This window comes from Epinephelus lanceolatus, chromosome 18, assembly GCF_041903045.1.
Source record: "Epinephelus lanceolatus isolate andai-2023 chromosome 18, ASM4190304v1, whole genome shotgun sequence".
Classification (NCBI taxonomy): Eukaryota; Metazoa; Chordata; class Actinopteri; order Perciformes; family Serranidae; genus Epinephelus; species Epinephelus lanceolatus.
Genome location: NC_135751.1, coordinates 9,882,242 through 9,906,786, shown reverse-complemented (window position 1 = coordinate 9,906,786; position 24,545 = coordinate 9,882,242). Strand labels below are relative to the sequence as shown.

Genomic DNA, 24,545 nt, shown 5'->3' with positions numbered 1-24,545 from the left:
TAGGCTTCTAATACATTACAATTATCGCAGAAAGGCTGTAGTAAAGTACAAATACGTTAAATCTGTGCCAAAGTCCAGTGGCCTACTGGGGTAAACAGGCTCTGTTTGTGTTTTGAGGGGCTCTATGTTGTGGAACTATGGTGGTCCAGTGCATGCATTTAATATAAATGCATCAGTCTTGTGCTCTTGAAGAAGAGATGTTAGATCTGTGAAAAATTCTTAACGTGTTTTTTTCTCTATAAATTAAATCAAATGTCTCAAGGTTGCCTCGGCAATTAAACCCCACAGAAAATTTAAATAAATGGTAAACACTGGGACTCCCCTATATTAAGAAACTTAAGGATTACTTACATGATTTCCCCAAAACTGAATTAGGCTATAACATCTCCTAAATATGTATAAATGAGACAGATTTAATTCTCCTTAAAATGTTTAATTTAAATGTTTGGAACAAATTCATGTTAAGGAATCAGCATCAAGACATCAAGCTTATAATATTTAACATGAACTCAGGGTACATGTACTCGGTTACGCAGATGTTCCTGAGAATGTTTTTGGACCTCATCAGAGCTTTACTTTGAAAGATAATTCACTGTATTTCCGGTAAACCCGTCTGGTTTGTCGCAGCCGCGGTTGCTGTTTTCTCTTATTACATTCTCACTACAATCAGCTACCGAGATTACCGGGATGCCGGTAACGATTCATAACGTTAGACAAAGACCAAAGTGACGTAAATACATATATATTTTTATACTTTATCCAGTACATGTTCGCTATTAATCAAGGCAGGGGTCGTCGCAAGCCGGATTAGTTAGCTAAAATATAGTTTAAGTTTGATACGCTAGCTAAAGTTAACGTTAGCTTAATTTAAACTAATATACGTTTGTGTTCTCTCACACAAACAAAAATGTCGGAGGAGAATATCAGCTTGTTTGACTTGTTGAATTTATCTATCGGGACACCTGAGAGGGGAGCTGTCAACTTCAGCGCCCTACACGCCCTGCTCCACGCAGTGCTCAAGCAGCTGGGTATCCGAGAGATGAAGACCCGGTGGAGGGACCCTCCTCCCGGCGATGCTCTGATAGGTGTCACCGCTCCCAAAGAGGGCCACCATACAGAGGAGGAAACCGGCACAGAGCTGCAGGAGCGGATATCTCCGACCCCCTCCTCCGTTCAGCTCCAGTCCCGCATCCAGACCTGCGAGGACGACGTGTCCAAGGTTAGAACAACGACTCATCCAGTGTGTTACAGATAAGGACTTTTATTCTGTCAAACACGGTTTTATTTTGAATTTTATATCCCCTACCTGTAGCTGTCCTAATATTTATTTTACCAAATCATAAACAAGACTTTTATCTTTTTCCAAAATCAACCATCAAAACAAACGTTTATAGGCTTAATGATAAATGAAACTTTTTTCCCTAATCAGATACATCATCAGTATTACATATAGTGATGTAATGTAACTAGCAATATCTACATTTTATCAATTACTGTGCTTAGTATTTTCATGTTGTGCTACGGTATTCTCTTATCTGCGGGAAACATTTTTATTTTGTACATTACTACATTTATTTAGCAATAAATATGGTGCATTGTAATTTAGTGGTGGAAGAAGTACTCAGATATTTTACTTATGTAAAAGTACCAATGTTAAAGTTTAGTAATACCCTGTTACAAGTAAAAGGGCTGCATTCAAAATTTTACTTAAGTAGAAAAAAAATTAAAATAATTTAAAATTAGCATTAACATTTCAGAAAAACATTTATTAAGTTATTGCATTATAATTATTGATGCATTAATGTGTACATCACTATAATATTGCAGCTAGTAAAAATGGAGCTCAGTTTAATGAAATTATGTACTGCTGGGTAGTACAAGTACTTCACAGTATTTGAGTAAATGTACTTAATTACTTTCCACTACTGCTGTAATAGATTTAACTATCCAGCAACAGTAAAAGCAAGGTCATCCAGCTACTACATTCAATGCTACTTATAGGTCCAGTGTGTAGAATTTAGGGGGATATATTAGCAGAAATTGAGTATAATATAATAAGTATGTTTTTTTAGTGTATAATCACCTGCATAAATGTGTCCAGAGACTGCCATTTTACAACAGCATTTTTCTACAATAGCCCAGAATGGACAAACCAAACACTGGCTCTAGATAGGGCCATTCACATTTTCCTGTCGACCACTGTAGTGAGCAGCCCCTCCTCGGCAAGAGCGTCAGAAAAGCTGATTCTTAACATTGAAATGCTCTATACCGTGTTTTTACCGGTTTAAATCACCGGGTGTGTTTGTTTTAGAGAGGAGGAGACCTCTGTGGATATTTTGGAAAATGATAAAAACTTCCTGAACGTCTGGATCAGAAATAGGATGAGCACGCATTAAGTTATGAGAGAAGATAGGTTAGCACATGTTAGCTGGTGCTGGGCAAGCGGGCGTCTGTGACAGCATAGGAGAAACACTGATTTGTAACATGAAATTGTGTTATTCAGTGTTTTCACTGCTTTAAATCACTGGGTCCTTTTGTTTTGGAGAGGAAGGAACCTCTGTGGACCTTCTGAACAATACACGCTGAAGGAATTCTAACCTGAAGAAGTTTTGAGCTGGTTGCAAAGAGGCCCCTACATCTCCCCTAAATCTTACCCATTGTTCCTTTAATGCATCTGTAATAATAATCCAAAAATGTATAATAGTTTAACACTTACATGGGGGATATTTATACTATTAAGTACTGAAAGGACATTTTAACTGCAGAATTTTTACTTATGCTGCATTTTTAAACACTATTATTACTTTTGCTTCAGTAAATGATCTGAGTAATTCCTCCAACACAGATCATAAACTGTATTATTATTAAATCAGATACACAGCTTCAGTCAGTTTTTTTATGATTATTAGAGCAGAGAACAAAAGTTAAAAATGTCTTGTGTGTGGGAGGATAATTGTGTTTATTATCATTGTTCATTATTATTTCTGTAGCTGTCAATGAGGTTGTTCTCTGCACAATTCAATATTTTAATAAGGTCTAAGTTGAAATTTGATTTTATCCTTTAAAGTGTCTTCTGCATGCAGTAGATGACCATTGATAGCTGTTGCTTCACTGTTTTCTAGTGTTGAAATGTTCAAATGCACTAGTGGCCACAGCCTGAACAGTGATGTCATAACAGGTGTTTTACTTTTGTGATGAAAGCACCTGCTGTGACATCACTAATCAGGAGACATGCAACATGCTCCAAAATGTTAACCCAGATGGAGCAGGACAGCAGCATTTTCTGTGTGATTTACTGTTGCAATCCATCGTTATCCTGCTCACATGGTTGTTTGGTTAATTCTTTAAAAACTGAAAGACCTCTGAGTCTGAGGCAGCAGTACACTCTTATTCTTTTCTTCTGTATCTGGCGGGCTGCGGTGAATATTTCAGCAAAGTATTAGGCCGCTGATGACAGAACAGAGGACAATAGGAGATGGGTGCCACCCTGACATCTCAAATGACCTCTGCGTGTCTCTGTTCAGGTTTCTATCAGGCCACTTCCAAAAGAGGGGTAGAGAGAGGTGAGGGTTTCCAGTGTTACATAAACTGTCATCTTTTATCTTAAAAAGGCAGAATTACAGTGAAGCAAGGGCAAGAGTTTGATCAGAGCAGAAAGGTGGAGGTGTTTTTTGTGACATTGGCTAAATTTGCCTTCACCGTTTCCTGTCTCGCTCCTGATCACCCTCTCTTTCTCTCCCCTGCTCCCTCTGTATGATGGAGGGTAATTAGTCCCCTGCAGAGATGACTCTGGTTGTCAGGGGATGAATAGCTCTCAGGTGAAAAGCAGGACATCGGACAGGTGCAGGTGATGCTGCGTCTTTCAGAAACCCATCTGAATCATTCATGTCCTCTGTGGGCATCGTCCGGGTCAGCTGCCGTATCCGCTGACTTAACTATGATGAGATGACCCAGCATGCCCTCATTCACCAGTGTCTTCCCCTCTGAAGGCAGAGCAGCCCCTGTGTGCAGCATAACTGCAGTATATACCACATGTCAGGGGGGGTCAGGCTGTATGCCATGGTTCATCCATTAACCTGTCACAGGAATTGTTTTCATAAAAGGTGTGTTTGGCTGTGGAACCCCTCGTGGCAGCTGATGGGACTCTGTAAAAACAGCTGAGTGACGTTTGCTGATCAAAGTGCACCAACAGTCAGGTCCAGTTAATGGCTGACTGCTCAAATAGAGGCAACAGCTTAAAGAGTAACAAAGATAAAGCTTAAGGCTTCTTCACTGAATTATGACTCCTTCTCAGGGGGTCATTTTTCTTGCCCTGTTTTTTGTCAGTAAACAGAATTTCTTTAAAGCTTGTGAACATAATTTGGTGGAATGTTGGGCCCCGGGGCCAAGAGACAAATGCTTAGTTTTTGGGTCAGATCAAGGAGTTTTATAAAGGATTTCTTGAGGGCAGTTTTTACTGGTTTCAGTATTTTCCAATTCTGGTTTATTCCAATTTTAGTCTGTTATTTATTACGTAAAAAATAATTCAAATTATCATCACTCAGTATAATGTATGTCACTGTTTACAGCTGAAATAAGCAGTCAAGTAATCATTTAGTCAATTGACAGAAATATTTATATATTGCAGCAAATATTTCCTGGTTCCAGCTTCTCAAATATAAATACTATTTGGTTTTCTTAGTCTTCAATAACAACAAATGGAATACTTTTGAATTTTGGACTTTTGGATGGACATAAAGATATTTTGCGGACTTTAATTTAAACTTTAGGGAACGGTTTTGGTATCGGCACATTAATTGACAATGAAAATAACTGTTAGTTGTAGCTCTACAACTGCTCATATTATGGGACCGTAAACAGCTTCTGTCCACTCATGCATATAAGCCCATACTGTATATATGGAAAAGGGGGAGACAACGACTGAGTGCAGTGCAGATGTCAATCAACAGACAGAAACACAAACTTGGTGTTCTCTCAATTTTCTCTTTGGTGAAGTTATTGAAACACCTTCTTGGGTGAAAGAAGGATGTCCTGAGTGTAAAAATGTATTTGGAGGAAGGCAAAGCTTCATGTTGAAGACAGTAGATGATGCTATCGAGCCAATATTGTCTGTATTGTCCATCACATTGTCCTCTGTGAATCCTTTGTACAACCCTGCAGTGTGTATGCATTTTTATTGTATAGCTTGCATTTCTTATACTGAAAAACTGCACAGCCCACCTACACACAGGACTAATATAGACGTGAGCATTTTAATACTAATATTTAGTACATATATTCATAATGTTTTGTCTTTCTCGTATTCTGTTATTCTAATTATTGTTCTGTTATGCACATGTGTCTTTTTAGCACTCCCTCAAGGGTGCGCCACTGCACTTATTGTTTGAGCATCATGTGACAAATAAAAACTTTGGATCTTTGAACAGGATGTACAGCGCTAACTGGGTCTGTTACCACTTTGGAAATGTGTCCCTAGAATTGATGCCTGGTTTTAAGTTTCACTTACAGAAAGCAAAGAAACGCATGACTGATGGTGGTGTTATTTAACTTGAGGCTGATAATTAATTATTGCTCCTGGGATTGTGATGATGTCTTCTCTCAAATGTTTATGACAGAGATGCAGATGATTTTTAGAGAATTATTTTTATACAATATGATCATGTGAAAAGCTCTGTGATAGTCTGATGACCTGTCCAGGGTGCACCCTCCCTCTCACCCAATGTTAGCTTGGATAGGCTCCAGCCCCCCCTGTGGCACTGAAAAAGATGGTGGCTACAGATAATGAATGACTGATCATGTGAGAGCAAAAAAAAATTGATTCACTGATGTATCATCTTGCTTGAAGCAGTAGCTAACATAAAAGTGTGGTTTATGGAAACGTGAAACAAAATGGTCATATTTGCTATGCAGTGTGAGGCCACTTATTAACAAGCTGTTAGTCATTCAGGCTGCTGATAAAGGCTGCGAAGCTCTGTGGGGTCACTATGCATCACTTCATGTCCAGGCACATTTGCAACAAGTTAAACACCACCTCACATGCAGCTCAGGAATGTCCTTTGTTTCAGTTGTGACACACACACACACACACACACACACACACACACACACACACACACACACACATGCACATACACAAGCATGCATGTTTACTGTGCCAACAAACCCTGACAGCCTCACAGGAAATTTAAATAACTTGGTTAAAGAACAGATTATCAGCCTGAGATAGCTCATATGGAACAAGTGTAACAGCTTGAATTGTCTCATCTGCAAACCCTGGATTGAGCTTCACCCTTTGTGTCAGCTTCTGTTGAATTCCTGCCTGCTTTCTTTGGGGTCAGAGGTCAGATCAAGTTTTCCTGTGGGTCAGATCCCTGAACTTTTCTTTAATTTATGCTTTCACAGTGTCCTCAGATCCCACAGAAAGATCAAACTGAGCTATTATATTTGAGTAACTTAAACTTTTTGGCCAATGATTGATTTTCTCATTTGTCTTTCTGTTCTAACTGTAGGTCATGACGCTCATTCAGGAGCTCCACAGCCAAAGAGACAGTATGAGCGAAGAGATGAAGGAAGAGATGAAGGAGCTTTGCCACCAACAGAAGGTAAGACTGTCCAAATGGATTACTGATAAAATATTATCTTAAATATTATTTTGTGAACTGGTAGCAACTGTATAATGATAATCTTTGTATGATAATCTTAAATATTTTTGACATAATGAAACAAGTGTCAAAGCTCCTCTGATTCCAGCTTTTTTATTCGTGAGGGTTTGATGCTTTTCTTTGTCATATGTAAGAGTTAATTAAATCTCTTTTGGTTTTTGACTGATGGTCAGACAAATCTAGACTTGTGAAGACATCACTTGGGCACCACAACATTTTTAACCAATTTGGGATAACAGAACTTTGAAAAGTGAGGGAGGTATGTTCCTCCCACCCCAGTGGAAACACTCTTGCAGATGGGTATTCTCTTTCTGCTGTGTCCAGATGGTTGGTGCAGGTCAAGTAGAGACGCTCAATAATTTGGAGAAGTGCTGCCACCGGGTGGATGCTTTGGAGGACACTGTGGTGAGACGACACAATATCAGCTTTACTCCCCACTGTTCGTACTTGATAGTGTTTACACTGTTGGCTGCATATGATAACATAAAGACAGTTTTCTTTTTCAAATTATTAAAGTTGTTGCAATGATCTATGATCCAGAAATACTGATTAAACAGTGTTTCTGCAGATGAAAATGATTCTTTTAAAATGAATACTAGGCCTTAAAAGTCATTAAATAGCCTTAAATTTGAATTTGTGAGATCTTAACAGCCACAAACCTTTGTCTAATCTCATTCATTCAACTGTTAATTTCTCTTTGTAACAATGAGTCGAGGTCTTCTGCGATACAGTCCACATTTCTGATGTTACAGATCTTTACACCCACCACTGAAACTAATAGTCTTTTTACTTTACACTTGTAGTTATTGGCAACATATAGATTAAATTCATGTATTACTATATTCCTAGATAAAACCTGCCTCTGCACAGGGCCACATAAACTACCTACTTTGATACTTATCTACATCTTTGTTGGAATAAGACAAAAATGTGTCTAAAAATCAGTCCTATATTTGGTTAAAAATGATCTTGAAAGGTTTTCAAAAGCATCAAATGTAAGTGTCTAACACTTGTAGATACCCTGTTAAAGTTTCATCTTCTCTGTTGTTACTGTGACAGAGATCTCTAAGGGTCACATTTCAAAAGTATCCAGACCCAGAGGAGCTGAGCAAGTGTGTGACCTGGGACATCATGCAGTCAGCTCTGCTCAGTGACAGAGAAAACCTGCAGAAGGTGAGGTCCAAAGGTGGTTTGAGAAGTGCTTTCAGTGTCAGACTTGGATAGGAAACCCCTGATCTGCACTGAGTTTGCATCAGAAATATTTCTCAGACCGGTGACCCCAGTGATGCTACTTATGTGACTGATAAATCAGAAATCAACATCCAGAATTCCTCATTTTGAAAGACCTCGACTATTCACAATCCAGCTGCCTATTAGCTTTGATATGCCCCAGAATACAACATGATATGATGCAGTATATATTGGCTGGTGTGACATTTGGTAAGCCAAAATGATTGACGCCAAACCTAAAAGAAGTTTGTTGAAAGACCTGTGACACCAAAAGACATTATTTGATAACATCAGAGTTAGATGATGTGCTTCTGCTTTCACATACTTTTTCACTGTATTTACATTGTAGTGCTATGATTCACCGAACATTTATCACACAATCTGACAGCCTCACATTGATATCATACAGTCAGGCACAGATTGCGACCACAATTTCATTAGACCATGTAGGTATCTTCCAGAGTTGCTGTTAATCATGATCTCGTATCAGTCTTCATGTTTATATGGATTTGTGACTGTTTCTTGTTTTAGTTTTAACCACCAACAGACTGATGAAAACACATTTAGAACAAAATCTATTAAGGTAACAGTAACCTAAATGACCCAGACACCTGTGGATTGCCTCAGTCTTGTTTAGCATGTCTTTACTTTTTTACAGGAGCTCATAAAGTCAGAGGTTGTTGATCCAGCCACATACGGACCTTTCAACAGCAACTTCACTCCTGTAAACTCTGCACCTTCTCATACCAGCATGCCCTCCTCCCCCCATCCTGTTGAGGATACCAGTCAGCGATCAGCTCCTAGTTCTCCAACGATTCCTGGACAGATTTTGACAGACACCCAGACAGCCACAGAGGCTCCTTCTGTCCTGTTAGGGCCACCACAACAGACTCATCCTAAAATAGGCTCAATGGCTGCTGGTACATCCCTAACTCGAAAGGCCGGCAGCTTAGAGTGTTACTCGGAGACGGTGGAGGCCCTAAGAGACATCGGCAAACTGAGAGAGAGGTTCAGCAAGCTGGAGGCTCGTGTTGCAGCACTTGAGGAGGGAAAGGTGGACCAGTCACAGCTGACACACCTTAAAGAGCTCATCACTAATAAAGGTAACTTTCTATAACCTGATGTACCCTGGTTGTGCCCCTTTAGTTATCTGTAGAGTGTTGACTGAGTTAAAGGCCCTGAAATCTTATTTTCTCAGTCAGCTCTTTATCATGTATGAAAAGGTCATGCACACACACAAAATTTAAATCTTATTTCATATGACAGACTTCTATGTTTTTGGTCTCTATGTATATAAAGGGAAAAGACAATCATAGAATAACTGTCTCATACATACAAGAATCTTACAAAAAAAGAATGCATCACATTTTTTAAGCTTGACTTAAACACCAAAATCGTCCATGTGTCCTGGTAGATAATTTGCTCCAGTGCTACCAGCAGCTCTTATGGGAATAGCTTGACGTTTTGGGAAATTTGCGTATTTGCCTTCTTGCCAGGAGTTACATGAAAAGATTGATACCACTCTCATGTCTGTGTGGAGACTGAAAACAGTGTTACTGTTTTAATCAGTGAGCTCTAGAGGTATGCATAGGTGGCTTTTCTTACCTTTGGACAGAGCCAGGCTAGCTGCTTCTCTCTGTGTCTTGTCTTTACGCTTAGCTAAGCTAAGCATCTGTTGACTGTTGCTTCATGTTATCCATACAGACATGAGTGGTGTCAGTCCTCCCTGCAACTGCAAGAAAGCAAATAAGCATATTTCCCAAAAACATATGTATTCCCTTAACTGACATATATTGCTTGCCTGGTATCAGATGGAAATGGCAACTTGTTACACTCAGTTTCCATCTTCAGTCAGATATTTTCTCCACTCCCAATTTCTGTTGGGGAGAGGGATTCAGTATTCCCTAGCCAATCACTAGAGACCAATGTATATACCTGACTTTAATATCCTTTTAAGTCCACAGTGATGCGTATAGGGTGCCAGAGTTTTAAGAATGGAGTGGAACTAAGTAAAAAAACTACAAAACTACAATGTCTGGCAACTTTTAATCAATTTAGAACAGCCTCACTAGCAGTGTATATCTTGTCTATAGCATTGTTGTTATTACTTTACAACACTTGACAGTAGTGTTAGCCATGCCTGTGGAACTGATGGTGTAATCATTTGTCCTCTGCAGAACTAATTAGATCTATTGCTTTTTTCAAACTGCTGTGTCATGTCATAATGCCACACAAACCGATCAACATAATGCATACATGAAGCAGGAAACTTTAAAAGATTAAGTTTAAATTGACTAAATCTTGTTTTGAGAGAAGTTATTTCCCTGACTTATACTAATGATACTATATTTGCCATTTAGTTTCACAGGATGTGTTGAATAACCTGATGGATCAACTGAACCAGCAGAGAGCTTTAATAGACAGCCTGATGAGAGACCGTGAAAAGGTGAGTAAGAAAAACAAAACACAATTTTTTTCAAGGCAGCAAAATACAATCCAGACGGTTTCCCGGCTGTCTTAACATCAACATCAGCAGCACCAGGACAAGCTCCTCAGTGTCACATACTGTCTTTTCTGGTTCTGATATAATGCAACCCACAGTGCAACACAACCATCATCAGTTGGATGGGAAATTTTGTAGTGTTATGCTAGTTATTTTAGTTGATGAGCATCAGGCTACAGAGGTCTCGCTTCTTTCAAACTCCACACCTCTGGTTATTCTTTATATTCAAACTTGTAGTTTTCAGCCCCAACCAACCCTGACTCAAATGACATCAGTTGTAGACATTTATCAGAGTTCACACAGCTCCCTCTGAACACACTAAAGGATTTATACACACACAGTTAGGTGGAAAATCAGTTTCCCTTTAGGCACACATTTTATTTTCACAAGCTCTTTTTTTGCAAAATAATAATTTCTGTCATATAGATAGGGACAAGTAGGAAGATGCTGTCATGAATATTAAAGCTTAATTGGTGGCAGCTTTAACAAAGATGTAAATTCAACAGGTGAACCGACAGAAAGACACACATCATTTTGGAAGATGAAACTGATTTTTTTTAAACTTCTGATAACTCCAGAAACCATTACATTTGATATAATACCTGTGTCTAAGGCTGATATTTAAGCACACATGCTTGATGAAGACTCCCCATCAGTTCTGACAGGAAGGGCGTCCCAGGTGAGAGTGGTTGAGGTCACAGTTGGGTTCTTAGTCCACATGAGACATCTTCAAGAATTTATAACAAGCCCAGTTTTCTTTGACTCAGCACCTGTAGATATCCCATGACCTGAATGACTGAGACTCTTCACAAACATAAATGTAAACTCAGTTTTAAATTAACCAATACAAGTCTTTATAATTACAGAAATTTGATAAGTTTAAATTTGTCTGGTTAACATTCCGGCAGGTGACCCTGTGTGCAGATTTAGAATCATATGTTGTGCATGTTTTAATTTACTGATGCAACACTTTCAGTTCACTTTCGGGGGAACTTATTACTAGCTGTGACTGCTATATATTTTAACATGACTGTGTGTGTGTGTATAACTGTGTGTATGTGTGTGTTTGAGAAGGTAGAGCTGGTGAATGATGTGCAGAAGGCGATCCTGCAGCTTCAAGCAGAGTTTGAAAAGCTGCATGAAACCGCCAGGTGTCTGGACGAAGACAGTAGACAGAAACAGAGTCACATAGAGGTAAACAAACAAACGTTAGCATCTTTCCATGTATATTTGTCTCTGTGTAATAATATCAGTTATGACGTACTTTTATTACTTTAATCACATTGTTTGTTGTGATATTGATATTGATACTGAAAATATGCTAATTATTGCATTATTGATCCATCCACTCACTACAGAATGTCAGTGATTCCCAATCTTTTTGGTTTTTAACCTGTTTTTCTGCTCTCCACTTCATTTAATTAGGGCCCGAGCAGGTCACAGACCTGTGAGGTCCCTATTGTTTTTCTCCTGATTATTAGGGACCGAGCCTAGAGGCAGAGGACTGCTCACAGAGCAGTCCTCGCCAAAGTCGAGGACCCTATTGTTTTTGGTGCGTTTATTTTTTCTTTCTCCCGCCGCTTCTTTGAACTGGAATTTGACCCCTAAACATGCTTAAAAACTCACCAAAATTGGCACGCACATCAGAACCGGTGAAAAATTTTAGAAAATCATGAAATTAACCCCTAAAGTGCCAAAATGGGCTCTCTAGCGCCACCTAGGCACACAAAAATGGCCGCTACGGCCTGTAGGAACGTCGTAGAAACATGAAACCAAAACTGCCGTGTTCGTCTCATGAAGACCTAAAAATCACGCGCTGACACCCCTGACCTAAATCCAACAGGAAGTGAGCTATTTGCCCTTTCAAAGTAAGATTTTGCCTTAAAACTGCCTTTCCTAAAAAATCTTCTTGTCATACACCGTTTATCCTATTGGCTTCAAACTTGCACAGATGACAGATCAACTCCTTCTAATCAGATCTTATTTATAACTTTTTCATTACTCGATTAGTTTGGATTTTATGGCCTCCTAAAGGTGAGATGTCAGAAAAACGCCCTGACGATCTTCGAAAGCTGTCCCATAGGAAATGAATGGCAGCAGGGGGGAGAAAGAGACAATCTTTGGGCTTTTTCTAGCCTTTACAGCGTCTCCATACTTTGTGCTACAGACTCCATTCCAACTCTCAAATGTTGCCACAGGTCTCATCTATTCACTCATATTTTCATCTTTTTCATATCTTTTACCGTTTTTCATCTGTGCCTCTCAAAGTACCATGAGCAAAAGTGGAGAAATTCTCAGTTTACAATGGGTGTGTATTGCACGGAATGCTGTGAGCTAGAGTGGAGAGGCTCTAAAAATCGTCTAAAACTTTTGTCTTTAACTCGCTGCCATGGCCACAATTTTCACTGTACAGACACAATTTATACCACAAAACGTAGGAAAATTTGTCCTGCTCACAGATATGTTGACATGGAATCTCTCACATGTACACATTTTTGCTGAGTGGCTCCAAAGCGAAGGGAGCGCCGATTTTTTTCTCATTCACTCCCATATAAACTCAGAGGAGAAATTTCTGGAAACAGCTGGGGTGCAACACATTTTAAACTCGCTCCGGTGACCACATTTTTGACTGTAGAAATATAAAACACGACACATGCGTTCACAAGAAGTGGCTGTCTCTCACCATCACTTTATTTTCTTGATTGGACCAATGGTTTGGGTATGGGAAGAACTTGTTCGAGGAGTTAAAACCCATATTAAACAGCCTTTGCTGATCTACTCTCTCATGAGCTCTGTGTGCACCTCAGGTGCAGGCAAGTCATTAATCGCCATGACAACGGCTGCACACACAGACACGGCCACACACGGCTCTCTCTGTCTGTGTGTCTCACAATCTTTAAAGGACAGATTACAGCAGCAGAATCTTCATTTGAAACATCAAATACACATTATTAACCCCTAAAGTGCCAAAATGGGCTCTCTAGCGCCACCTAGGTGTACTAAAATGGCCACTGTGGCCCGTAGGAATGTCGTAGAAATATCAAACCAAAACTGCCGTGTTCGACATACAAATCACGCGCTGACACCCATGACCTAATTCCAACAGGAAGTGAGCTATTTGACCTTTCAAAGTAAGATTTCTCCTCAAACATGCTCTTAAAAAAAACATCTCCTCCTACACCATTTATTGTATCGGCTTTAAAGACACACACATGCCACCTCAACTGCTGCTAAACAGATCTTCTCTATAACTTTATCAACGGTTTGGGAATGGGAAGAACTTGTTCGAGGAGTTAAATCTCCACTAAAATAGGTCTCTTCTCTGTGTTCTGTCTCTGTCTGTCTCTGCTCTTCTGCCAGGTGCACATGGCAACCGCTGTCACACACAAACTCACAGAAACATGATGTGTGTGCGTGTCTTAATCTTACATGCAGACATGACAGGGCCACATTTTCCATTTTAACCCTTTAGGTGCCAGAGTTTATTGAGGAAAATATTCCATTTTCATTTCAACATTTCAAAAGACTGTGGCTTGAAAGTGGTTACAGATAGAGGCATACTGTAAATGAGAAAACTATTCATCATGACCCAAAGTTTGTCATGGGAGTAAATTAACTCATCTAATTTGCGTATTGTGGCGTCACTAGGTGGCGGCCATATTGGATTTCATAAATCTCAGTAAAACAACATTTTGAACATATTTACACAGTAAATTTATTTTGTTTTGTGTTGTTTTTGTCATCTCATCCTCAAAAAAAAGGGAGGGGAATCTGATGGGAGTACATTAACTCATCTAATTTGCATATTGTGGTGTCATTAGGCGGCGGCCATATTGGATTTCATAAATCTCAATGTAACAACATTTTGAACATATTTACACAGTAGATTTCTTTTGTTTTGTGCTGTTTTTGTCATCTCATCCTCAAAATAAAGGAAGAGGAATCTGATGGGAAGAAATTTGCTCATCTAATTTGCATATTGTGACATCACTTCTACATACCTACAGCTACAGAAAACATTCAAACATCAAAACGTTCAGCTCTGTAAGAATTTTCTGATGTTTGTGGCAATATGTTTGATATTTCTAAATAATTCACAGTGACGACATAAGCTGGGGGCCGAAACGGACGCGAGTGCGAGGTCCCGCCCAACGCTGCTTGCAGCTTTTATTTATTTATTTTTTTTTTTCTTCCGCCAAAATGATCGCATTTTTCACTGCCTGAACATACCCCAAAACTCACCAAACTTGGAATATAAGTCACACCTGGCGAAAAATTTTATAATCTATTGTCCTCCTGAATTTCCACCACTAGGTGGCGCTATTATTAAGGAAAGTGCGTTTTGGCTCATAACTCCCATATACTTTGTCGCACATTCAAAAACCTTATATCCACGCATTCAGTGAATTGTGCTGAATCTTGTGTTATAGGCCACGCCCATTTCCGCCTCCTGATTTTTTCCCGCAAATTCGCAAAATGTCGCAAACCTATTTTTTCGAACTCCTCCCAGGCAATTTCACCGATTGGCGTGAAACTTTGCACACAGCATCTGTGGACCCTCCCGACAAAAAGTTATTAAAAGAATTTTGATAGTCCAAACAATACTCAAGTTATTAAATAACAACTTTCTGCAGATTTCATTCTAAACAGGAAGGGCTGCATATCTCCACATTGGTGTATCTGAATGACATGAAACTCAGGTTACCACTTCCCCATGAGCCCCTGAGGCTCTGTGCAAAATTTCGGGTGATGACCACAAGGTGGCGCTCTTTAAATTGAAGTATTTTATATCTCAACATCGGTTGGGCGGATTAACACGAAACTTGGTATAATTATTGTCAATGCCCTCCTGAGGATATCTGACGAAGGACTTACTGATCCGCCACTAGGTGGTGCTCTGGCGGCTGTCTAATTTAATATTGGTGCCAACACCATAACACTCATGGAAATATAATTGATAGGGGTGGTATAGACTGGCCCCTGTAACTCACACACCAAAAATGACCAGCAGGTGGCACTATTTTCAATGCAAAAGTGTTTTTGGCTAATAACTCCCACATAATATGTCGCACATTGTTGAACCTTCTATTTACGTGTTCTCTGAATTCAGCTGAATTGTGTGGTGTAAGCCACGCCCACTTTCGCAGTAACTTTCCATTCGCTAAATCGCGACAAATGAAAAACGTACTTTTTCGAACTCCTCCTGGGCGATTTCACCGATTTGCACCAAACTTTGTATGTAGCATCTGTCAACCCTCCTGACAAAAAGTTATCAAAAGAATTTTGATAGTCCAAAAAACGCCCAAAATATAAAACAACAAATTCCTGCACATTGTGTTCAAAACAGACAGTCTTTCATATCTTCACCAAATACAGTCCGATTACCACAAGACTTTTGCTAATTGTGTTCCATGGCCCGATGAGGGTTTGTGCAAAATTTGGTGTAAATCCGCCAATAGGTGGCACTCTGGTGGCAGTCTAATTAGTGTGAATGGAAGTAAATTGGAAAATCTTCAAATCCTCTTCAAAACTCATTGACTTTCAACCTCTTCTTGTCCCTCATACTTTGAGCTAGAGACACCATGTCAACTTTTAAAGAGTCAGAAGACCTTGAACTATTGGGCATGTATTCAGCTTCTACTTTTTGGAAAAATACATACGTGGGTTGGGTGCCTACCTGTATACTGGAAATGTAAGTAGGAGATAACGTTTATTTTTTTATTTATTACAGCTGACAAGACATCTAGGTGCACACCCCTCGACGGCAGCATGCCCCGATGCGCGTGGACTGCGAGGGCCCGTTCATCGCTGCTTGTTATAGCTTAATATTGCTGTTCTTATTTTCACAGAAGCTGTTCAGAACGACAGAGAAGCTAGAGGAGAAGAAGGCTGACAAGCAGATGGTTGAGAGTGAAATCGTAAGTAACTTAGTTAAGGGTCAGCCTGTATCTTTTTATCCTACTTATACTGAACTTCTTGTTTTCTCTCCACACCTGAAGAAAGCCGATAAATCTGCTCTGGAGAGCAAAGTAAGTCGTCTGCAGTTTGACTCTACGACTGAGCATCTCAACACCATGTTCCACGAGCTTCTGAACAAGGTGACCGGCCAGGAGCAGGACTGGCACAAAGTCATCGACAAACTCTCCACTGAGATGGAATGCAAGGTAATCATTGTTCAGACAAGCCTACTGGGCCTCATTCCCCACTCGTTCTTAAGAAGAAATTTCTTCTTAAATCCCACTTACGCAGTTTTCATAAAGATTCTCACATTCACAAATGTTTTCTTATTTAGGATTTGTTCTTAGGTAAGAACAGAATCTGCACACACTCATGAGCACTCTTACACACATTTTGTGCTGACATGTTTGTGCAGAATAATTGGTTGTTGTGTTTTCTTCAATTCTACAGTTACAGTATAATATTATAGGATTTAAATTCCTATAATATCTTTCTCATTAGTATTTTTTAATTTCACAAAAAGCACATTTGCCTCATAAAATAAACACTACACACTTCACATCAGTTATGTTAATTGGAACTGTGCCATCTAATAATTAATAATTGATCAATTCAAAAAGTGACAAAGCAACATACCGAATAAATGATAATAAGTTATCAATTTCTTGCAGAAACATTGTATGAATCCACCTTTATCTTCTCTCCCCCTCTCTGTTTCACTTCCCCTCTTTCTGTCTCACAAACACACATGCACAGCTTGGAGAGTGCTGTGGTGCTCATCTCTGTCCTCAGTCCTGACAATTGTGACTCTATAATACATAAAGTTTGCGGTACGCATGCAGGTCAGGTGATTGAGTAATGCATATTGTAATCATCTTATGCATCTTTCTTTTATTTACACTCCTGATGCTACTAAATATGACAGCTTGTTTGGCTTTCTCTGCAGAACTACCTCCACTTCAAAACAGAAGGGTTTTTTCTTGTTTGTTTAGTTTGTTTTTATATTGGGAGTCCAGTGCTTCACTCTCGTCAGACCTTTGGTTGGGCATTCCTGACTTAATTCTCTCAACTTCTTCTTCTGCAGTTTTTGGGTGTGCACACAGCCCTGCAGTCTAATGCCTTTAATTGGGAATTTGCAGGATAAACTTGCACACTTTCAACTTACAAGGACAATTGGATTCATCATTATAAGAATAACGATGCGAACAGTTCTGCTGCATAGACTTTTCTTAGGACCTTTCCCTAATATTAAAAACAAAGATATTGGTGAATGAGGCCCAATGTGTCTAACTGTAACATCTCAGTGACAGATGTGAGGGTTTGATCTTTCATTATGTGTGATGTTATGTTTGACTGCAGCTGAACAGGATTGAGTTAGACTCTGTTAAGAAGCAGCTGGAAGATCGCTGGAAGAACATCCATGAGAAGCTGCAGGCTCAGGGAGCTCCAGAGCATGAGGACGCTGCCGGCATCAGAAAGTAAATGTTCACATCACTCATCACTTATTCACTCTAAAGGGTGTGGAGTGAAAATGGGATCAGCAGGAGAGTTTTGTATAGTGTTGCACCAGCTACGTATAAATCCATTATTAAGTGTGTTTAAGTCCTGAATTCTTTGTAACTATTAGCTAGTTTCAAATTAGTGATTAATAAATCAGGTTGAACCGTTAAAACTTCAAACTGTCAAGGAAACATTTGTTGCACTATCCAGTCAAGCAATCAACCATGCATGCAACCATGCATCTGCATACAAGGAGAAATACTAGTTAGTATTATTCATGCAGTTTACAATGAGTGGGATTACATAACCCAACCGTCATTAGTTGGTAATTAAGTCAAATTTCATTGGCATAATATTTTAATATTTTGTTATTTAAGTTATGTTGTGTGTTTTTTTTTGAGAACTTATAATTGACATCATTATCAGAGGATATTTTAATCAAGTGCAGGTCAGATACGTCGACCATAATCCATATTTCCTCAGTAGTCAGTTCTTTATCCATCTCATATCTTCTCATTGGTGTTATATACTGTAAAAAAATCAAGAACTGAGTACAATCAGCTGTCTTTGTGTTTATTCCAGACAACTTGTGGACAGATTTCACTGCCTTTCCTGTGACCGACCTGTTGTCATGCACACCTCTGGACAGTGAGTCAATACTGATAACAGTTCCCAGATTATCATAATTCATATTATTAGATTTGCAAACTGCGTATGTATCCAGAGTTGAAGACATTTTCTAGTTATTTTTCCAGTGTCTTTTATTATCATTATTCCTCAGATTACAAAATAAAATGACTTAATACTCTAAAATACCAGTTATCTGCTCTCTAAACCCATCTACTCTGGTATGTTTGTGGCAATAAAAGGCATTTGGTAAAGCTGCCATCCACTCCTGGATTCCCCTCACACAAGTCCATCAGGCCGTTTACGGTTTACGCTCTGGAGCAGTTTCGACAACACTACAGGAGGTGAGATCAGCAGTCACTTGCAGTTCACCTCTTCTCACCATGTCCTCTGTTGACCAGCAGGTGGCACAAGAGTCTTCAAAGCTTTAAATATTTCACTTGCAAAGAGGACCATAAACATCATTTTTATGTTTTATAAGTGAACCTCTAATCTAGAAACTCTGCAGATAGACTACCCCTCAGCACTCAGAGCATCTGTTAGTTTCTCAGTATCTGAGTTGTGACCTTGTCATCTCAGCCTAAAACAAGGGAGTAACCGTCAAAACTTTGAGGTAGCTAAGTCTGGCTGTCTCTGGCAGCCAGATAGAGAGCATGCAGAGGCAACTGAAACACTGTGACACATCTGGCACTGCAAGCGACGGAAACCAGCCCAGAGTCCTGCAGTGAGTCAGACAGAGGGCAGGAGGACAGGCAGAGTCACTGTGTTTGATGTTTAAGCCCAATTTGGACAGGATTAATGTCTCAAGGGGAGGTGAGGTGATTTCAATATCACCTGCACTGATTTTAACCCTGTCTGGAGCTCACATGGCTGTGACTTTACACTCCTGCAGATACCAGTCTGTTTCTTTCTGTAGAAGTGGCCTCATGACATCAAGAAACAGACGTTTAAGTACTTAAACATGTTAATAATTAAATTATAGCTCAATCATTACCAGTGAATAACACTGGTATGAAAGAGACACGATGACACTTTAATAGTAGTTATGAGAAACACTGTGTTGTTTCAGCAGCAAATAAGACACAGTAAAAAAGAAAAGAAAATGTAAAAGAACTGGGTGTATAATAAGAGCATGAGCAACAGCATGTACAACAGTAGAAGTACTGACTAGAAATAAATGAAAAAAAACAAACAAATCTATAAATATTTGCATCTAAATAGAACAGCAGTTCATGATCTTCTCCTTCTTGATCTTCTCCAAATCTGAAAATCTACATCATCAGACTTTAAAAAGAGAAGCTGCGGACTCATGTTGTGACGTTTCTCTCTGACCGAGCAGTGAGCGCATCTCTGAGATGACGGATTACAGTCACCTGGCCATGTCGCGGAGCTGTGGGGGGAGTCACACAGTCACCTCTGCCAGTCAGCGACGCACCGGTCTGCAGTACGTGAAGCACCACCCTCAGACTGAGGTGGACACCGTGATTCAGGTATGACAGATAATAGTTTATCCTGTTTTTTATTCTGATGTAAACTTGCAGTATACATCACAGGGAGAATCAGAGTAATGGTATTTATCTAAAGATATGATCTGTAAACATAGAAAAATAATTTGAACCCAAATCCTCCTGCACAGGTGTCTGTTGGAGTTTTTGGGATCTTTATTTGCTTCCTTACAATCAGAGGAGGTCATACAGGGGTACCCACACATCCTAGAAAACCTGGCAACATTTGTTCAAAAGTTCTGGAAAATAATGAGTTGTCCTGAATAGGTTATTATTTGTTCTTTTTAAAGAATAGACTTTATCTATTGGATGTTGCCGGCTGTCACCTTACCATTAACTGCTCCCTTTGTGTCTGTGTGTGTGTGTGTCTGTGGTGACTGATTAGACGGAGGAGGTTGATATCGTTGGACTGGATGGGCATATTTACAAAGGTCGCCTGAACGCACCTGCCATCAGAAATACAGAAACTAAACTACCTACGATCTCTACCAAAGACGGTAAATTTATTCTATTTAAAGTGCAACTAACCTCATTGGATAACACTCTGTTATGAAGGGACATTTTTTTTCAAAGGTCCAGTGTGTAGGATTTAAGGCGATATATCGGCAGAGATGGAATATAGCAGGTGTGTTTTTTCAGTTTATAATCACCTGAAAATAGGAATTGTTGTGTGTTCATAACCTTAGAATGAGCTGTTTATATCTACAAAGGGAGCTGGTCCTCATCTATGGAGATCACCATGTTGAACTGCCATGTTTCCATAGTAGCCCAAAACAGACAAACCAGACAGTGACTCTAGATAGGGCCATTTGCTTTTTTGGTATCAGCCACCATAGTTAGCAGACGCTTGGTGATCCTTACCACTAAATTCCCCTAAATCTTACACACTGGACCTTTAAACTCTTGGAAGAGTCACAGCAATATAGTGCAGGCAGCAGAACACTTTCTCATGAGCAGCTGCTGAGCAATTTTACAGTCATTGCAAATAAACTGTTTTGAATTTACCAGTTGTTTACTCTCTGGTGTTTGAAGGCAGCAGTGTTTCTATATTAATATCAATATCATTATATTATCATATGAGCTGTCAGCACCTTTAGATGTGTTGGTGGCTCTTACGGCCTTGAAAACGACGAAACTAAAAATGAAAGGGTGGATGGTTTATGTGAAACATGAAGAAGAGATTTCACACCTGCTGCAGCTCTCACAGTCTCTGCCTGCACTTTGCTGTTGAACATGATTCATGAGAGCTAATGTCATTCAGTGTATTTTGAGTGAGAGCTGAAAATGTCAAGGTAGGATACAGCTGGTAGGGTTTGTGGTAGCTGTTGTTAACCCCTTGTCACATGTTTCTCTGATGGCTGCAGGCATGTGCAAAACTAAAGACAAAGCCAAGTGCTCTCTGTCCCACAAACCTGCTGCGTCTCCGGAGCTGGGACACAGTGTTCCAGTTCATCACCCAAACAGTGCCAAGAGTGCCCAGTGCAGCCGCTCAGGTGAGACACATTCACACACACAGGTAAAGGTGTGACAGTTTACCCAGTTCTCCCCATGCCTCTTTGGGTTTCATCTCACAGTCTTGAGATGTCCATGTAGCACTCAGTTCAGTGTTGTGATACCAGTCACCCTCCTGAACTGATCACTGCATATTAAAAACAAAAGACATCACACCAAGGGCAGAGTTCATTAGTCTGCCTCTTTCTGTTTGAACTCAGCTTGATGATTGTTGATCATTGATGATCATGTATCATCAGAATCAGGTTTATTGCCAAGTAGGTTTTCACATACAAGGACTTTGCCTTGGTATTTTGGTGTATAACAATAAACTTAGTAAGAGAAATGCAAGCATTGCAAAGGTCAAATATAAATGTAAAAAAAAAGTAAGATATACCAGTTTTTAAAATGAAAATAGCTCTGCAGTGTTAGTAATATACAATAAAGTCATACAGCTAGAACAAAATCTGAAGAAGGCATAACATCCAAATATTAAAAGCAATTGATGCACTTTAAAACATTGATCATTTTCTGAAAATTAACAGTTTGTACAGTTAATACGCAGCTATGATTTATTAAGCTCTTAGTGTTAGTGTAGCAAACAGTCTCGTCCTTTATCCCAGCCCTGCCCATTTTTGATACTTTTTTTATTTTCTAGGGAGGAGGCATTTAGGCCAGACGTCTGGGCTTTAGTTACTCTTTCAAACCGATGTGGACCTGTTGTTGTTTAAGGTCCACATTTGTCTGTACACAAATTTTAATCATCCAAAAGTTGCAGAGATATTTAATTGTGGATCAAAGTAGTGGTCAGACAGACAGTCCTAGATTTTTCCTAAAAACATTTAAATATTAAAGGTCCAATGTGTAGGATTTTGGGGCATATATTGGCAGAAATGGTATATAATATTCATAACTATGTTTTAATTAGTTTATAATCACCTGACAAAATTAGAATGGTGTTTTTGTTACCTTAGAATGAGCTGTTGTTATCTACATACAGAGTGGGTCCTCTTCTACCAGTGGCGTCAGGTGGTTACGATGGGCCCCAGTGCACGCTGTTCTGACGGGCCCTAGTCCACCCTAGTAACTAGTTATGAAGCACACACACACACATACACACAGTTTTAGGCATATATATATTTCACTAACAGTGTGTCTTACTGCTGCTTTTTTAATTATATCCACTTGCAGATGTACTCAGCTTTTCAGTCTTGAGAAATTTTGCACCTAAACTAGATCATATTGTTTTGTTACAGGATTAAACAGAGACTTGATATCAACATACATCAACATACATATTACACAGCAATCATCATTACTGATCTGTATGTGACACAAACTACAAAAGAAAATATGAAGTTATTACTTTAATTAAAAAGTTTTTTTATAGTTAAATTATAGGGTTTTTTATAGTTTATGCAGAATAAGGACATCATTTTGTTATAGATTAATACTTTTTTGCAAAGACAGAAAATCATGATGGAGATGGGTTTGCCTTTTTGAGGGCATAAAAAGAAAATTGAACCATTTTTGATATAACATGAGTTCTTTGAATACATGCATATTTCCAGGTGACCATTGGGCCCCTCCACCCCATGGGCCTCAGTGCAGGCAGTGTGGCTAGATTTACACCCCTGTCTTCCTTGGAGTCCACCATGTTGTTTCCACAGTAGTTCTCCAGAACAGACAAACCAAACACTGGCTCTGGATCAGGCAGTTTGCGTTTTTGCATTGGCCACAGTAGTTCTGCACACTTGGCACACAGGAGAAGTTTTAGCTCTGCAACATCACCACTAGATGCCATTAAATCCTACACACTGGACTGTTAGGAATATAAAAAAATATAAATTTAAAGAAATCAGATCAAATCAAAGAGAGAAGCACTGACAGTATATTTTTAGGACATTTTATGTCCACTGAAAACAAAAATCTTTGTCTAAACTCAAAGCTTGGAGATGGGTGAGTGTGAAGGTGCTCTCATCACACAAACACACACACACACACACACACACACACACACACCTTAATACATTTCATCTGATCTCTGTCTCCTATTCCTCTCCTCTGTGTGTCCAGCCTCCAGCATTTCGGGGCGGGACTGGCCTGTGTCAGCTCTGGGCTGCACATCGCAGAGCTCCATCACTCCGGCTTTAGCTGCAGCAGAGAGCAACACAGAGCCTCATGCTGATGAGCCACTCGACCCATAGGGGGCGACACTCAGCACTGTACTGTTTTTCTCATGTAATTAATTTCCTGCAGGGAGAAGGTATCCTGCTTTAATCCTTTTTTAATTTTTATTTTATCAATTTGTTGCTTATTGTTGTAACATTGTTTTGCATTACATGTCCCATAAATCACCTGTCAAACATTGGGTCCAGTACTGTGACGTCTCTTTGGGGTTCTTTTTATTTTAATTTTCTTCCACTCAATAGGACACAGAGTGTTGACACAGCAAACATAAAACCTTTCGGTGCCAGTATTAAATCCTTAATGAAGGGTTGGATGGATTTATTAAAAGATAAGTCTGATGTTATTGTTTATGTTTTGTTATTGTTAACAATTCTTATGTGCAGACCAGAAACAAAATGTCTGTCTCTCAGGACTGTCTGGCTTCCTTTCTGTGGCTAAAAGGCTAAAACAGCTGCTCACTGTAGCTTTGTGTTGGTTTGGGTTTTGTAATTAGTTTAGCTGACAAGATGAAAAATATAAAATATTACCAGACTTATACTTCAGTGTAATTCTTATTCATTCTTTTAACCAATCTGTATATCATTAAAATATGTCTGTAGAGTAAATCCCTGCTGTAAAACCACATGCTGCAGGGGAGACACAATTGGCTGCTCCCGTAAACACCAAATAATATATATATTTAGGCATACGGAGTAATAAAACTCTCCCATGTGTTGTTCCCTGTAACTGTCAGTATTGGGTGGCAGGAGGTCAAGAAGCCAGGTGTTGCATCATGAGGGGGAAACACATCACTACTGCCGGCAGCAGAAGTGAACATCCTGTTCGCAGAAACACCAGGCTGAGAGCAGGAAAGACACAATGACGAGTAAAGATGAAAGT

The 24,545-nt window shown here is 39.4% G+C and overlaps 1 protein-coding gene across 2 annotated transcripts; it reads left to right on the top strand.

Moving 5' to 3' along the window:
* Positions 1-907: 907 nt before the first annotated feature.
* Positions 908-24,004, top strand: LOC117268952 (glutamine-rich protein 2). Of its 2 annotated transcripts, none has more exons than XM_033645740.2 (16): positions 908-1,219; positions 6,510-6,602; positions 6,987-7,067; positions 7,722-7,835; positions 8,551-8,995; positions 10,253-10,338; positions 11,470-11,589; positions 16,245-16,313; positions 16,395-16,559; positions 17,713-17,831; positions 18,436-18,501; positions 18,723-18,824; positions 19,820-19,970; positions 20,371-20,482; positions 21,350-21,478; positions 23,553-24,004. In XM_033645740.2, the coding sequence occupies exons 1-16, from the start codon at positions 908-910 to the stop codon at positions 23,681-23,683; spliced, it is 2,295 nt and encodes a 764-aa protein (XP_033501631.1). In that variant the 3' UTR covers positions 23,684-24,004. The 2 variants fall into 2 exon arrangements, with proteins under 2 accessions (XP_033501631.1, XP_078017367.1); XM_078161241.1 differs by lacking the exon at positions 908-1,219 and adding an exon at positions 6,208-6,340.
* The last annotated feature ends 541 nt before the right edge of the window (positions 24,005-24,545 follow it).